The following is a 17043-nucleotide window of genomic DNA, read 5'->3' as shown; positions in this document are numbered from 1 at the left end:
ACTTGAAGTCAGCCAATGGCTTAGAGAGACAGTAGCAGTCACTTCTGAGGAGTAATTAGATGAGATTTATTCTGATTGTTTCCAATGAAAGACCTCAAAGCACTGCTGGAAAGTCACTATGGTCCTCCCAAACACACCATGCAATGTCACACAAGTATCCTCACACAAAACAAAATGCCTGGACAGAACCTATTCAACCTATACCCAACACTGAACCTCTGCCAGGTGTCACACCACTTTCCCAAAGAGGAAATAAAAGCACACATCCAGTTTCAGCTCACCTTCTGCTAACAGTATTCCTGTTCAATTGCCATTCCACACATACAATTAATAAAGCCTGCTGGTTACTCAAGAGATTTAAATCAACCTTTTATCAACATTTTACCAGCACTATTTAGTGTTGTTATTTCTTTAACTGCTAACTGGAAAGGAGAGACAGACCTATAGTTTAATGGTATTTCAAGTGTATTATACTTTACATGCCACTTTATTGCAGAAGATTTTAACAGTTTAAATGTGCATAACCTTAAAATTGAAAGAAAAGGAAAAAAGAACCAGGTCTGTTGCATTCTAGTTCTTTGTGCCTTTATTTTTTAATGCACATAATGAAGCAGAGGTCCTCATTTCTAAAGCAAACTATCTGTAGAATATAGAAAATGTATTCATGAAGCATTATGATTTCTAATTAGTACTACACCTGCAAAGCAATCAACAAGAACAGCCTTCATTTTCACTTGCTAAACTTTTCATTTACCTTTTCCTCCTTCTGGGAAATCCTAAAGGCAGACAACTAAACCATCTTTCTCCCCTAACACAAAATCATTTTACATTTGGCAACCAGGTCTAGCCCACACCTAATCCAGATTGGCATGTTGAAGTTACTACCTGAAGTCCAAGTCTCTCAGGACCCTGCTGCTGACTTTCAGTACCTGAGTACCTCCTTTTTTATGCATGCTGCTGATCTGCTGCTGCTCTGAGGTCTGCATTAAACTCCTGGACAACAGGAAGCAGACGGGTTTACAGCCTGCTGTAGGATGATTCAAATTGAAAGCAATCCCAGGAGACAGCAATGCCAAAGCTGGCTAGACATTGTAAGAGCCTCTGAATTTTGGCTTCAGAACCATCAATCAGGAACATCTTGCTGGCAGCATTCCCAGAAGCCCCATAACGAACCACAAAGTTCAGAGCAAAGAGAGGTAACAGTAAATAGAGAATGCTGAAGGAAAATAAAAAAAGAACATTATTCACCCTCTCAGTGAGAGCAGTTCAACTCTTAGTTGTCACCACTTAATTTCAGACTGTGCCCAAATATTTTCATAACTTTGACTGACTGTTGCCATCCCTGGTGAATATGCAGGAGTTTTTTTACTGGTAAGGTAATCTGCTTTCATTCTAAGACTATGAAACAAAGATCTATTAGTTCAAAACATTAACTAACGATCCCTTCTCAATTACATTCAAGTTTTCAGAGCAATTTTTAAATGGGTAACAAGAAATAATTTCTTATAATTTTTCACTTAGGAACTGTACCTTAAATTTAGTCAGGAAAATTTAAAATGCTCAAAAGAAGCTACTTAAAACAGATTTAAAGATTGCAGTTACAAATGTTCAGGAGAACGGAGAAAAAACCTCTAACTAAACAGAAATATGGATAATAAATAATTAGAAAAGTAAATCTGCTTCTTCAGCCTTGATAGACAGTTCACTTTTATGCTGTTTTAGCCAAACAGTGCTGTAACTGCATAGAGCTAAGTAGAGACCATCATATGAAAAAGAAGTCATGCCATTTTTTGTCTTCCACATATCCTGTTGTCTGCTCCCATTTTAAGTGTGTGGAAGGAATATTTGGAGTAGGTGCATATCTTATTAATACTGAAAAACTTACTTTCAAATGAAACTACTGGAACAGAAAAATTCACAATTTATAATGCTATCTTTGAAAATCCAACTCATATTGATTTTACAGGCCAAATTAGGAAAAAGAACTCGCAGCTAATGGTTCCTAATACTGAACTTAGCACACAAGCAAAGGAGTTGAAGGATTGTCCCATTTGACTGGGAATGGTTCAGAGCTGCAGAGATCTCTCAATGGCATGATACCACAGCACCAAGGATTTCCAGAAAAATGGCTAAGTTAATCTCTTAACAGTTTGTGAACTATCATTAGAAGACACAAGATGTTCATTCAAAAAGTCCATTGCGGAGATGAGAATTAAACATATTTATCACAACATGCAGTCCAATGCGTAGCATTTTTTTCCACAAAGATATTAGTAGCAGAACCATGCACCCAAACACAATTCTAAAACTTAAGTCTCTGAGCACAAACCTATGGATCATGGTCTTTTACAGAAGTGTTTAAGCAAGGGTTCAAAAAAAATGACATGAGGTGTGTCTAAAAAAATGTCACTGTGATAAGACCTGTAATTTATTTCCAGTTAAATTATTTGTAACATTCAGTTATTTCTCTTGGCCTTTAGGGAAAAGAGTAATCTCCAGTCAGGGTTATAATCCACTGGTTTCCTTGCCTTATATATCTACACAGAGAGAACACAGTCCATACACCTTAAAAAGATGTAAACAGATGTCTGAACATCTAGATTAATTTGTGAATGATGTTCAGAGTGCTCCAAATCTTCACAACTAGGAATCTACCTTAAAGCCTGTTTCACAGATTTAAAACTACAAATTCAGCTCCCCAGGAAACAGCTGAAAACTCTGAATCTTTATTTTTGAAATTATTTTATTTGCCAAGCTGCTTCTCTTAAACAAGCAGCTAGAATTCCCCTGAAAAAGAAAGGTCACATTTGTGCAGCCTTTTAGGAAAAAACACCTCATGTTCTGATAACTCTTTCTTTTCCATTTTGCCAACTGCTCTGATTATTTGGCAACAATACAAGGATACACTTTCAAGCAGGAGTAACACACATAAAATACAAATGCAATCTCCAAAATGATTAGCACAAATTAAGCAGCTGTTGCTGTGTATGAAAGCCAGCACTCTTAAGATCCTCAACTTGATAAAGTATGATCCAGCAATATGAAATAAAGAGCAGTTTGGTCTTGTCAAGACTTTGGTAAGGCTGGCAGAGGAGAATAGTTTGCTGCCCCTTTTCACTAAATCAAGGAAAAAGGTCTTGTTCTCTATTTTGGCCACTGCGATTAAATGTAAAACCCTCTATTAAAAAAAATTTGTTGTAGACAGTTTCAATATTGGAGACTGTGTACTTTTAACTCCATTCCTCATTACAAAAAGCAACACATTACCCTGCTATTCATTATAATCTATGGGCTTTCCTGTGCTCTTTATTATAGTTTTTACACAGGGCCATTGAAGAACAAGAAATTAGCTTTTTTTAAATAATACAAATGTATTTATGTTTTGTTCATTTTTGGACTGGTGATGAAAATGCATATTAAAATAAAACAAAAACTTCTACATCCTTCTGTGGGATGAGTGGCTGTGGAATTCAGAATCTCCCCTTTAAAGTATAGATGAAGAAACCAAAAGTAGATGTGGTGTTTCCATCAGAATCTGTATTTCTAATGTCACATGAATGTTTGCTACCTTGGAATAATTTGAAGTATTGAACATATTAGTGGATAACAGAATTTTCTATCCTTGCTGCCTGCACACATTCTACTGCTTTAAAAATAAACACAATTTCTATTTTGAGAAATTTTACTACATATTGAGCTTATTCTTCAATAAGACAAAACCAACTTTTTTTAAAGTGAAATGATCAGCTTCAACACCTATGCACTTCTAGCTGCTTAGGTTTTTATTAATGACACAATCTAGTTACAATACTGAACACATTTTTACCCTTCTTCTCCAAAACATCAAGTTCTCCATATCTTTGCCTTATCAAGAAAGGTGGGAACTTTAAGTAAAGACAAACCTGTTCAGTTTTACCTTTCAGCTGGAACTTGTTTTAAGAGTGTGTATGAATTACCCACTGCTCAAATGCCAATATAATATGACTACCATAAACATACAGCAACTAGCCCTCCACGAGAAAAATATCCACACTGGACATGGCTCTAAACCATGCAGCTGAGACACTAAGTTAAGAGAAAAAAAAAAGTAGAAAAAGCAACAAATAGACAAACAAAATACTTAAATGAAAAATACAGCTGCGTCATCGAGTCCACCCAAAGGGATGCAAAACATCATACTGGTTAAACTTGCACTCTAAAGGGAATATAAGGGAAGACAAGTGGACAAAGCCAGTTTCCAATAACTTTAAACTGGAGTTTAAACAATGGTACAATTTAAACTGTAGTTTAGTGCAGCTGCTTGTTTGTACCTCTGAATAACAAAATCCCTGTGAAAGCACAGAATCACAGCCATTGTGATTCAGCTCATCCTTGTTTGATGCTGAAGGTGATGATGGTTAGAACTAAACAATGGAGCAGTGCAGCAAACTATGGATGATTCTGTGGCAATTAGCAGTTCAACTTGAATTCTGACCCTCTTCCACTTTCACTATTACACAGTCACGTCATGCTCTGCAATCTCCACCACAACGAACCCACCTGTAATCACCCATTTACTAACCTCAGATCCAGAGCTTTCAGCACCAATACTACCAATATCACTATGTCTCTCCTTGTGCTACAGATTTTACTTTTCCTTCCACATGACTGGGATGCCACTTTCCCTCAAATTACCTGCTAATACTGCAGCAAGAGGCTAAGGTATTGTTTGCACAACTATCAAAAGACAGGTATAATAATTTGTGATGCAGCCACTTGTAGTGTATGAAGTGTTTGCCCACACATTAAAACCACTGAGATTCAGTCCAGTGTTGCTCCTCCCTCTTTTTCTGAGAAATCAAAATGAGGAACACCTCAGAATGTCAAAATTACAAGCTTTCTAAAACACAGTGGCATTTTGATGATATCTGTTTATCATTCCCTTAACATCAGAACTCTGAACTTTAGAATAAATCCACTTAAAACATAATCTGAACTTACATTACTTTGGTTATTTTATTTCTTCATTCCAGGCATAATTGTGATGCACACTCCACAAACTTCCACTCTATACAAGGAAACTGCCAATCATAGCGTATTAAAGCTCTTGGGACATCCATTAGCTTGTCTCTAGCAAACAATTTTTAGGCTAGCATTTATTATTTGCTACCTTAAAATGACATATGAGTAGATAATGGAAAAGATCTTTCCAAATAGGTGGTGATTGTGTGTAATAGAAATACTACTCCACAGCTGCATTCTAATTGACAAGCTGGCATGGGAAAAATCTCCCAATTCAAATGAGGAGGTTAAAAAAAAAAAAAAAGAAGATATCTTTTTACAAATAAATCCATTGGCTTATCTTCTAGGGAAAAGCACTGATTAAAGTAATGCTACCTGAACCTGAAGAGAAAAATTCACCTTTGGGACCAGAGCTGCATGCACCTTGAAGAATGAGAGGCTAATTTCAGACTGTATAAGACCTATTTTCTTTCTGTCCTAAACAGCTGCTAAGGTCCTGCACATATGCAGTCAATTTATCCTGGATAACTCTGGACAGCAGAAGAATAAATAATGCAGATGGCAGGACACATACCACAGATATTTTGAAATGCACAAAAGGGAATCATACAGAGATTGCTCTACTTCTCTTCAAGGAATATTAGACCTGCCAGCTTCAAGCTGACTCCCACAAAAACATCCAAGCAAGTATTCCAGACTGGTCCTAAAAATAGTATGAACACACTAACATGGTGCAGTGCTTGAACTGGGAGCAAGTTTCAGACACCCTGGCTCTGCACTCAACCAGCTTCATGTAGCAATCTTACTGCTCTCAACAGGGAAGCCTGCTGCAACCAAAACTGCCACCAAAACTCTCAGCGAGGTATCACAGCTATTTAATGGTTTATTTAAAAATATTTATTATCTACATAACACCAATTATATGTAGACATTTGCATTGGTTTAGCAAATTCTGCTGGCCTCTAAAAAGGCCTCTCCCCCTTCAATTATACCTTTTTAACCAAAGCAGATTTAAATGCCATGCGAAGGTAATTCCTGAGAGGCCAGAACACTCGGAACACTCAAACACTCGCTGAGCTCCCTTCACTAATTAACGGATCATTAGAAGGAAAGAACCCCTAACTGTTCAGCCCCTGCACCACATATTGTCTTAATTACCTTTGTGAAGCAACCAATTTGTCTTTTAGTTATTGTGTCCAAAATCCCAATTGAATTGACTCAACAGGGAGAAGGAAAAAAATAAGGAAAAAAGTTGTTTCATACACACGTTTATGAAAATTCATACTTTGTATGACTGGCAAAGAATCTAGGAGCTAAGTGTTTCTAGCAAGAGTTAAGAAAGGAGATTTCAGTAAATTACGAGAGTCAGAAGTGATAGACTGACTAAAGGAACAAAAAGCTTTTCTTGGGATTACAAATATGGATACATCACTGAAAAGCTTTCCCTTTGTGCAGCTTTTGAGAAAGTTAATTATATCATCACTTCATAATCACGACAGCTATGGGAAACAGCAAAACACTATCACAGCTGTTGTTTGCTTTTTCCAGACCATTGGAACAGGCACCTATTCCTTGCCTTTCAAAATACTTCCTTGCAGAGTTCCTAATGAACAAGTTCTCTCTGTGTTTATGCCCAATTGCCACACGAATCCAGTTGGAGACAAAATATAAGCTTTACTGCCAGTTATTTTACAACAGAGATTAGACTGCTCTTCTTCTCTCATTTTCACAAATTTATGAAAATAAAACCCAAAAAGACATTCATACTTTTTTTGGATGCACCTCAATGAAACACACAAGAAACAGGCAAGAATCACTGATGCCAAACAAGACAGAAGACAGGCTGGCTGCAAAAAACACATGCCAAGGAACCAGGTCATTTACTATCCTCCATTTCTAGAGTTCTATGTTCTGCTCAGGTTCCTGTTTCCTGAACATCATTTAGGATACAAAGTTTCAGTCATTAAAGAAATCTAAGCCACAGAGCAATGTAGCAAACCACATACCTGAAATGTCTCTTCATAACCTTCATTTTGGTCCCAAAGTGAAGCAGCTGGGAGACTCCAACACATAAAATGTGAACAATTACATCTTTCAGGAAACAAGATTTTGGACCTCCTGTGTTTCACTTCATTGCCACTGCTAATGCAACTTTTACATATATGACTGAGGCTCACACTAAATCCCATCTATAATCTACTACGATATTTATTTTTTACCTAAAAATATGTACCTCACAGGACAATTGAATAAAGTGACAAGACTTGAAGGGACTCGAGTCTTAATTCAGTTCACTCATAAACCGCGGCTCGGAAAGCCAAAAGGACCCACAAGAGCCTGCTGACCTTCAAGGAGAACCTCTTCAGAGCTCAAAACCAATCCACTCCACTGGGCAGAAAGCTGGCATGGCAGAAGACTTGCACGGATTAACAAAGAATTTCTGGATGAGTTAAAAAAAAAAAAAAAGAGGGAGCAGACAGAAGGTAGAGGTAAGAAAAATACTTGGTAGGAAGAGAGAAACACTGCTTGAGCTGGCAGCAGCCCAAGCTCAGCTGGAGTTGAGAGAGGGATGTCAAGGTAAGCTGGCAACAAAAGGAAGAGAGGAAGAGAGGAAGAAAATTGTAGGCTGCTGCTCAGCTAGCAGGAGACATAGAGAGAAAATACACAGAAAAGGCTTAGACACTCAATGTTGTCTTTGGCTGATTTTATACTGATGAGGTCTGAGCCCATAACAGAGTTCCAGGGAAAGAAGCATTACTCACATGAGTAGAAGACCAAGTTAGAAAGCTCTTCTGCAACTGGGACGTATACAGAGACACAGACCCAGAACAAATGTTTTTTTCTCTGGGTCACCAGGAGAATCATGGAAACAAACTTTCTTTCCAGAAGCCACATCCATCCAGCATGTATTTGGAATAAGTAAATCAATCTGTTTTCTGTGGCAAGACATTTAGCTCTGTAAACAAGGAAAGAGTACTGGATGTTGTTTGCCTTGACTTTAGGAAGCTTCTAACATAGCACCTCAAAAGATCCTTAGACCTAAATTGTTGATGCATGCACTGAATAAGTGAACTATGAAGTGAGTGACACAGCAGCTGAACTGCTGAACTCAAAAGGCTGTAACTCGGATACCATGTCTGAGTGGTCTCTAAGGAAGTTTCTCCAGAGCAACACTGGGTTTGAGATTTGTGTGTAGGAATGACCAGAAAGATGGAAAAGAGTGCCTCCTCAGCAATTCCCCAAGGATACAGGAACTAGGTGAAGCGCTTTATAAGCTCAAGGGAATATTTGCTATTCAGAGATACCTCAAACGGTTGGAGAAGTGGCCTGACAGAAACCTTGCAAAGTTCCACAAAGGCAAAGTCCTCTGTCTCTGTTGGAGACACATAGTTCACTGTTGGAATAACAGGCTGGGAGCCAACCAGATGGAAAACAGCTTTGCAGAAAAGGTCTTGGGGAGCAAGTTGAACAAGAGTCAGAAGCATGACCTTGCAGCAGAGACAACCACACACTGGTCTGTGCTAGCAAAAGTGTAGCCAGAAGACCACAGGAAGTGATTCTTTCCTTTCATCTGGCACTTGTGTGAGCACATCTGGAGGACTCTGTCCAGCTTTGGGACCACCTGTACAAGACATTAACATATGGAAATGAAGCCCAGCAGATGGCTGTGAAGGTGAGTAGTGACAGGAGACCAGGGTATACAAGGAGAGGCTGAGACAGCTGCATTTGTTCACCCTTAAGGAAAAGTTATTACTGTTGGTACCAGCGACCTAATCAGAGATTATAGAGAAGGCAGAGCCAGACTCTTCCCAAAGATGCAGTGATAGGACAACAGACAATATATACAATCCACACCTTCAGACAGACTTTTCAAAGAAAACTTGCAACAAAGTTTTGATTCAACACCAAATCAGGTGACCAGAGAAGCTGCAGAACCTCCATCCTTGGAGTTCTATAAGACAATTGGAAAAAAACCTGAGCAATCCCATCCAAGTTAGACTTGCACTGAGCAGGGAGTAATACCAGATGACTTTAGGAAGTCCTTTAAAATTTAAATGATCAAACTTCTAGTGGCAATCAAAAAAAATCAGAACTCTACAACTTGATCCTATCAGGTAAACACAGTGAGACTCTTAATACTCCTCTCCATCAAAGCTTTCTTGCTAAAGCCAGACATAGATCAAGAAACAAGGGAGGGAAGAAACCTAGAACATTTACCATAACAACAACAGATGAAAAGGAGATTTACTGTGTTCAGATGAAAAGGAGATTTACTGTGTTCAGCAGAAGCCTTGTGCTGCATAGATGATTAGCAGTTATTTGCTGAAAGTATGCCCAGAGCACCTGCCTTTAGGTAACCATGTGCATCCTCAATGCTTTCGCCATTCCAACCACTATATGGTTTAAGGCACAGAGCACTGCACTTTGCATTTTGCTTAGTGCCACTGTAGAGAACATTTTATGTCCTATCAGCACCCATGGAGCAGATCTTGTGGATCACTTCCACTAAAGGTCTATGTGCATGCATGTGAAGGAGCTTCCAGGTTTTGGTTCACTCACTTCCTTCACTAGAGGAAGCTCCAAGTCACATGTGCTTTTCTGGAAGACACAGTACTGAACTTTGCACATGTTTTAATGGCATGAATGGCTCTTAGCTATAAAGGGTGTACTACCAGGGTACTCAGTTTCTCAGTAGTAGCATATATAAAAATAGGAAAAATTATAGAATTCTCTCCCAATATGCCTTGTTGCTTTTTGCATGGCACTTTTACCAAAGTGTGGAAACAGTGCTACAGCTGGTTTGGAAAAACACAGTATCCTCAAGTAGTGGTGAAAAAAACATTCTGAGATAGTGTTATAGTATAGCAATAACTTTGCAGGATAACTCTTAACAATGTAAAAAGAAATACCAGAGAGAGTGAATTTGAAAATAAAATTAAAGCTATTCAAACTTCTAAAATCTTATGTATGAACTTTTTTTAACTAGACAATATGAGCACTTGACATTACTAAAAGTGTTGGAAAAGAAAATTGCATGTATTTCTACCTATGGTTAGGATGCTCCTGATGAAGGAAGACATGTCAAGGAGAAAAGAAGGGTAAAGGCAGAACACTCAAAAGGAAATTTGATCTCACTTCTTTTCCTTATTCTCTATAACACACTTCTCCCTCCTCTACTTCTCCAGGAGCTTTCTCCAGTTTGGAGTTTGGGAAGAATATTCTTTAGGCTCTGATCTCTGCACCCTGTATTGCTTCTGCTTACCTCCCCAAATGTTGCTTTGTTTCCTCCTCTAAACCACTAGAGAACTCACTCTCAAATGGGGTGGGGGGGAATAATGAACAGGTTGCTACTAATGCATCCAAATCCACTTAAAGCATTATTAAAGCACTTGTTTTTGAATTATCTCTAGACTCTCCTGAAGAGGTTTTGAAGAAGGTCTGGTATAAAATTTACAGCATATTTGTACACTTGCCCTATGCATTAGACAATTCCCTCCCCTTAAGCAAACAAAATATCTGGAAGCTATACAATTGAGACTTATAAAAGAGTCTGCAAGGTGAAAAATTGGTTCTCCTGAAAGCAGCATAGAATCCTAAAGTCTTTCAAATGAAGTAGGCTTGATTAAACCATATAGAATGTGGTAATTCTGCTTTCTTGAGAAAGCAATGTAAGGGCCAGTCTCTTGCTTAGGAAAGCTGTCCCACCAAGAAAACACAAAAAAACCCAACCAAACAAAAAACACAGCACATTATGGAAGTAAAGATATCACAGAAAAAAGCAAGGAGGGTGTCATCACAGCCACCAGCAACAGAATCTCTGAGATCTTAGTGTCAATAACCCATTTAGACATTTTCCAGCATTGTTAGAGTCTTCTGTTCCAAGAAACAGTTCAGTTTCTTCTCTCTTCCCTCCTGAGCACTCCAAACAGTAAACTTGCCTAGCATAGCACTAAGAATACAAGCTGTCTTCACAGGAATTCAAGACTCCCCTGCTTCCCCTCTCCAAAGAGGAATGTTCCTCAGTTACCTGCTATTTCATTTAGAAATCATGGCAGATAATGGACAACTCAGAAGTCCAGTGCTACCCTTGGAAGGAACCTATTTCATTGTATAAGGCTCAGCGGCCTAAATTTTGCCTGTAATTACAATTTCTGACTCATGCTCCTATTCAGAATATGGTATTTTGAGCAGCAGTCTCAATTACAAATTTAGTTTTCTAATACAAATGCAGGGAGAGGCAAATACACAGATATATGGTCTAGGCATAAAATGTACAGAGTTCAACTTCTCCTTGGGCAACTTACTACATATTTAACACTAAGTTAAAAGACAATTTTTATTTCATTTTACTTTCATTATTTGGGTACCTGGTGTCATGTTATCACGACATGAAAGGCAGTGGCAGTAAAACAAGAAACAAAAAGATTACCCCACAGTATTTTTTCCAGTTAGGAACTTCCCTCTTCATTTCCCTCACTATCCGTTGGTGGTTTCCTCCAGTCACAGCTTTTGCTCAGGGGCACTGTGCCTGAGCCTCCCAGGGAAGCACTGAGCAATACAAGCCTCTCAAACACATGCAGAAGAAGCATGTGCAATAGTGTCTTGTTCTAGAATTTTCTTTAAAGGCAAAGTATATCTGACTGCGACTACAGGCAAACATACAGAATGATGGAGCAAAGCCAAAGAGCCACACCTTGCCTTAGAGGAGAATGTCATGAGCCACTCTCCCATCAGCATTTATTCCACTCTCTTGGATTCATCTGAAAGATGTGTCCTGCCCAGTATTAAGAAACATACCAACAAGGCAGAAACATCTCACTCTCCAAGGGCCCCATGACATTTCTGTGCATCTCTTATTCTGGTCTTACAAACAAGCAGCTGTACAAGACCCTCTGTAGTCTGTGCTGTGCACTGCTCACCCCTCCTCTCAGCTCTTGAGGCAGGGGTCGTGCCAGCCTGCACCTCTCCTGTCCTTGCTCCAGTTTCCTTTCAACTCCCAGCAGCCCAGTAAAATGCTGAGAAGTTGGAAGGGCAGAGTTGTGCTGGGACTGCAGGTATCCCTTTGCACTGAAATCTCCCTCGTGTCAACCCAAACTTCGGTGACACCAGGGAAGAAGAATATTAGCACAGAAGAAGAATATGAGACACAAAGCCCTCTAAAACTGTAGTGATCTGTCAAACTTTAGACAAGAGAATTTATTTTGATTTGACATTGTATCTTTTCTTCTTTTTTGCAGCATATTAAATTCCCGTCTGGAAAAGAAATTTGCTTATCAGAAAGTCCAGAAAAGAATTCCTGATAACTTCATTGCTACTACTAAGCAAGACCAGCTTAGCAAGCTGTTTTCACAGCTACATATCAGTGTGTATTCTGTCTTACGAACCCCTGATGTAACACTAACAAATTCACTTATCCACAAAATATGCCATGCTCCAAGAGCCTCTGTCAGGCGGCACACCCCTTAGATATGGAGCAGAAGGCCAAGTTGCACTGCTGGTCTTAAGTATTCCAGGCAGTTGGTAACAAGAAAAACAAAGTTACCGGAACTTTAAAGCTTATCTGATACATCTCAGGGACATCAGGGACACTGAGTATCCCAAGAAAACAAACAACACGCAAAGTTTTTTCAAAGGAGGCTGCAGCCAGGTGGGGGGCGGCCTCTTTGAACAACGCAAAGTTTTTTCAGCCCTTTTAAAGAAAGAGCATCCCTTCACTCTCCCAGACTGCTTGGAACAACCTTTCCAAAACCTTTAACAAACCTACTAAAAGGAATGATTCACTGGCTTGATTCATGTAACTAGGCATCTTACAACACAGGACCATGGCTGATAAAATGACACTGAATCATTACACAGATAACATTGCATTTAATTGTATTTTTTTAAAAAAACAAACCTATGAACTGTATTCTTCTTAAAGTTTTATGTATTCTATTATTTTAAACCACATTAGAAATGGGTTTAAATGACCCATACACAAAGAAACAGCAAACAAAATACAGAGAAGTTGCAGATCAATAGTTGCAGCTATTTCCTGCTAGTTTTCTTTTTTGTTGGCAAACATAATTCTTATTGATGCATATTTAACTTGTATTGATCAACTGTGCCATGAAGAAAGAAAAACTCACTGACTTCCCCCCACTCTTTCAAATTTGTGGTTGCCTATTTAATGGACACATTCCATGGTGTCTTTAAACAGTACATGCTCCTTGGTTTTGCTCATTAGTCTGTATGTAAAACAATAGTGAAAACCAATCTAGCACATAAGCAATATTGTTTTAATACACAGATGACTGAAAAGTATGAGGTTCCTAACTTCAGTCTCTCATATAGTGTTTTAGCATGCTATTGCTGTCTATATATAAACATTTCAAGTGTGTTTTTTCAAACCCTACCAATCATATGCGTTTTCTAACCCTGAAATGACAGCAAGTTCATACTATTTTACCCAGAGCTTACTCAGCTAGAAGTGCACATTTCAAGGGGATAATGAATACTTGTACTGTTCATTACAGAAGTGTCCTCCCATTCCTAACCAGTTCATCCATTCATTAGCAGCTATATCACTCTGTACTCCTCCTTGGACCTCTAGACTTCTATCTACCATTACCTCCAATTATTCTTTAATTTTCTGGCCCATTTTATTCTTCCAAATGCTTAAAATAGATTGACTAAAATCCTTAGTACCTTAAGAGAAAAATCCTACTAGAATTTATTCACACAAGTCCCCCTTAGTTCTGCAAATCGCTTATGAAAGATCCAGAATCTGACCCAATATATCTCTGGAAAAGTAAGAATGAATCACCACACCAGCCTGGTTCCTCTTTCTTTAAAAAAAAAATGAACTATAGGGCAAGCAAGTTATCTCCACAAAACACACACATCAATGATTGCATTTGTGTACTGGCAAAGCTGGAAGGTGGCTTAGGTCATGCGTGTAATGCCAGCCTAAAAAAAGCCTAAGAAAAAAAAATGCTGTAGTCTGTCAACTAAAGATCACAGAATCAATGAGGCTGGAAAGGGCCTCTGAGATAATCGAGCTCAACCTATGACCCAACACCACCGTGTCCACTAGACCACGGCACCAAGTGCCACATCCAGTCATTCCTGAACATCTCCAGGGACGGTGACTCCACCACCTCCGCGGGCACTAGCCCACTCTGGTGTCTAATGGCCCTTGCTGTGGAGAGATTCCTCCTCACGTCCCACCTACACCTCCCCTGGCGCAGCTTAGGACCACGTCCTCCCGCCCTGGCAGAGGAGGCCCCCCCCACCTGGCCCAGTCTCTTTCAGGGGGCTGCAGAGGCGCCCCCGTTACGGCCGTTCCCGCCGGCTCCGGCACCCGCGGAGCCGGGGCCAGGCCGCGCCGCCCGCCCGAACACTGCCCCGGGCCCGGGCCCGGGCCCGGCCGCGGCCCCACCCCGTGCGCGCAGCCTATCGGCCTCGGCCACACCGCCGGGCCCCGCCGCCGGGGCCGCTCCCTCCCGGCCTCCCTCCTTCCCGGCCGCCGGCACCTGCTGGGCGGGGGAGGGGAGCGAGAGAGAAGCCCTGAGCGGGGCCCGCCGGCCACCCCAGCGCCGCCCTGCCCGAGCCGGCGCGGGGAAGGGAAGGGCAGCGGGGGACCGGCGGCTTTTACCAGAAGGAGCAGGAGGCAGCCGGGGTCAGGCAGGAGCGGGAAGATGGCGGGTCTCATGGTAGATCGGGCGGCCGGGAGCGGGGAGGGGAGAAGCGCGGCTCCCACTCTCCGCGGCGGCGGCTCCTGCACTTCCCCCCGTCGCCAGGAAACACCCGGGCAAGTTCCACCGCGGGGCCCGCGCTCCGCCGCGCGCTCCCGGGGCACGCCGGGAAGCGTAGTTCCGGGAAGGGGAGGGCACGGAGGAGGAGGAGGAGGAAGGAAAGGAGGGGACGAGAGAGAGAGGGAGCGGGAGAGGAGGCGTGGAACCCAGAGCGCACCGGGGCTGCCCGCGGGGCGGTGCCGCGATGAGGAGAAGGGCGGGGTGGAGGTGAGTTACGGGGCGCAACTGCAGCGCCGGGCTGGGGAGAAGGGAGGGGAGGAAGGAAGGCGAGAGGGAGGCGGTCTGGGCGAGGCAGGGTTAACCCTTCCCGCCGTGGTGGCGCGGCTGTCCCGTGGCGCCGCACCCTCTTCCGCTCTGGATCGCTCCCTGCCAGCCCCCAGCGGCTGCCCGCGTTTCCTTTGGATCCTGCCTTGTGCCTTCAGCCGGGGCTGGGCACGCGGGTTTGGCGTGGGGAACAGAAGGGGTGCTTAGGAACTGTGCTCCTTGTGGTATTCGAGTCCTCGGAGTTTGGGAGGAAACTTTCTGCTTGGAAGCCTGTGTGTGACGGGGCTGGGCGGGTTGGGAAACTTCAGCTCGGGTGGAGCGTCATCGTTGGTGTTTATCCCTTGGCGCTTCCACAGATTTGCGCTTTCTGTCGCTTCCTCAGTTGTAAATGCTGAAAATGAAGAACACCTGAAATTCAGGGCTCGGCCCTCTTCCACTAAAACTTTGGACCTTGCAGAATGCGTACACGCTCTGAGACCTTGCAGGGCTGTCTCAAAAAGATGATAGAAGGCTGCGCTTTGCGTTTGTCACATTTCCAGTATGCACACGTGTGTAAGGAGGGGGACAGGGTGTAACACCATTTAGAAGAAAATCCTTCACATCAGCCTTTTTCAAGTTAGGGCTCGCTTGGTTTCAAAGAACGCCTGACAGGCTCAGACTTTGTGTGGCCCTGCAAAGATCTTGTGGCCTGTCAGTTTCATGAGCTGCAAACACTCTTGCACACATAAGATATACTTACAAGTCATGTATTTTTTATTGTCTGAAATTGAAACTTGGCTTTTATCAGTTCTGCCATGACTACCTTAAGAACTTGAGCTCTTTGATCTGTAGAATGAACATCTTGTGCACTAACTCACATTTGAAAAATCTTTGATATTTTTTCAAAGCTCAGTCTTCACTTGGAAAGTATCAATAAAATGTGATAGCATGATTGTGCTATCATGTTTAAATTTTAACAACTCATGTTTTGGTGAGTAGAAATGTGGTATAACTCTTGCTATCTGTGTTATGCAAAGTAGACAAAATATTGTAGTTTGGTATGAAATTTCACACACACCTTGAAGAGGCCTTGGTGTCCATGTGAGTGTCCCTTCATTTTAAGTGACTTGAGAAGGCTAATATTTTTCTACATGTTAGCTTAAAGAAGAAAAGTATTTACTTGATTCCAGTAATATGATGTATATGACAGATATTGCCAATTATGTAGCATTTTATAAGCAGACCTTTTACTTATTTCTTCGTTTTTAATTGACATGTCTCATTTTTTTGTTAATGAGAATCTATATCAAGCAAGTCTTCCAGACAGCAGTTCATCTGTTTGTCATATACATGAGAAAAATACCTGAGGAATGTTACAAATTTTCCTTTTCTAGTCCCTCTTAATATTTCAGAACTTCTCTGATGCAGAATTAGCCTGTTCAATGGAATCATAAGACTTTACTAAGAATTGCTGTAGAGGTAATGGGTTGCTTCTCTCACCTGTATAATTACTAACACTTTATGCAGAACTGTTGCTTTCATCTGGAAACTATTAACATTTTTTCATTATTAATTCTCTTCTGTATGCAGTCAGTTTTATGGCAAAAATATTGTTGATGTTTCTGGTGCTTCACTGGGTTCTTTGCTATTTGCTGAAATTTGTGCTGCTGCCCCTAGATTTCTTATATTTTAGTTTATTTGTTGAGAGGTAAAATGTGAAGAAAATGGAGGAACTAGATAGTAAGATCCCCTGAGAAAATGCTTGTGAAGATGCTGAGGTCCATCAGTGCTGATCACTTCTTAAGCACCACCTCCTAAGGGCACAGGAGCTAGCAATTCCAAAATGTCAGAGGTCAAGCACACGAGGTAGAAGGCTGGCTTGGGTGACCAGGGATCTTCTTTTGGAGCTAATGGAAAAAAAGGAGGTGTATGCCCAATGGAAGTAAGGTCAGGTCAATTCCATCAGTTGATGGAATCTCTTTGGATTTCAGTAAAGCTTTCA

The 17043-nt window shown here is 41.2% G+C and overlaps 1 protein-coding gene across 1 annotated transcript in view; it reads right to left on the bottom strand.

The window, feature by feature from the left end:
- The window catches only part of ERP44 (endoplasmic reticulum protein 44), a 47716-nt gene extending 32761 nt beyond the window's left edge, over positions 1-14955 (bottom strand). The window contains exon 1 of the mRNA XM_066560863.1: positions 14639-14955. Coding sequence (XP_066416960.1) covers positions 14639-14695 — 57 coding nt within the window. The 5' untranslated portion in view covers positions 14696-14955. The remainder of the gene's footprint in view (positions 1-14638) is intronic.
- Between the last annotated feature and the right edge of the window lie 2088 nt (positions 14956-17043).

The sequence above is a fragment of the Molothrus aeneus genome, chromosome 1 (assembly GCF_037042795.1).
Source record: "Molothrus aeneus isolate 106 chromosome 1, BPBGC_Maene_1.0, whole genome shotgun sequence".
NCBI classification, from domain to species: domain Eukaryota; kingdom Metazoa; phylum Chordata; class Aves; order Passeriformes; family Icteridae; genus Molothrus; species Molothrus aeneus.
The sequence above is the reverse complement of the archived record's forward strand: the minus strand, read 5'-3'. Positions and strand labels throughout refer to the sequence as shown.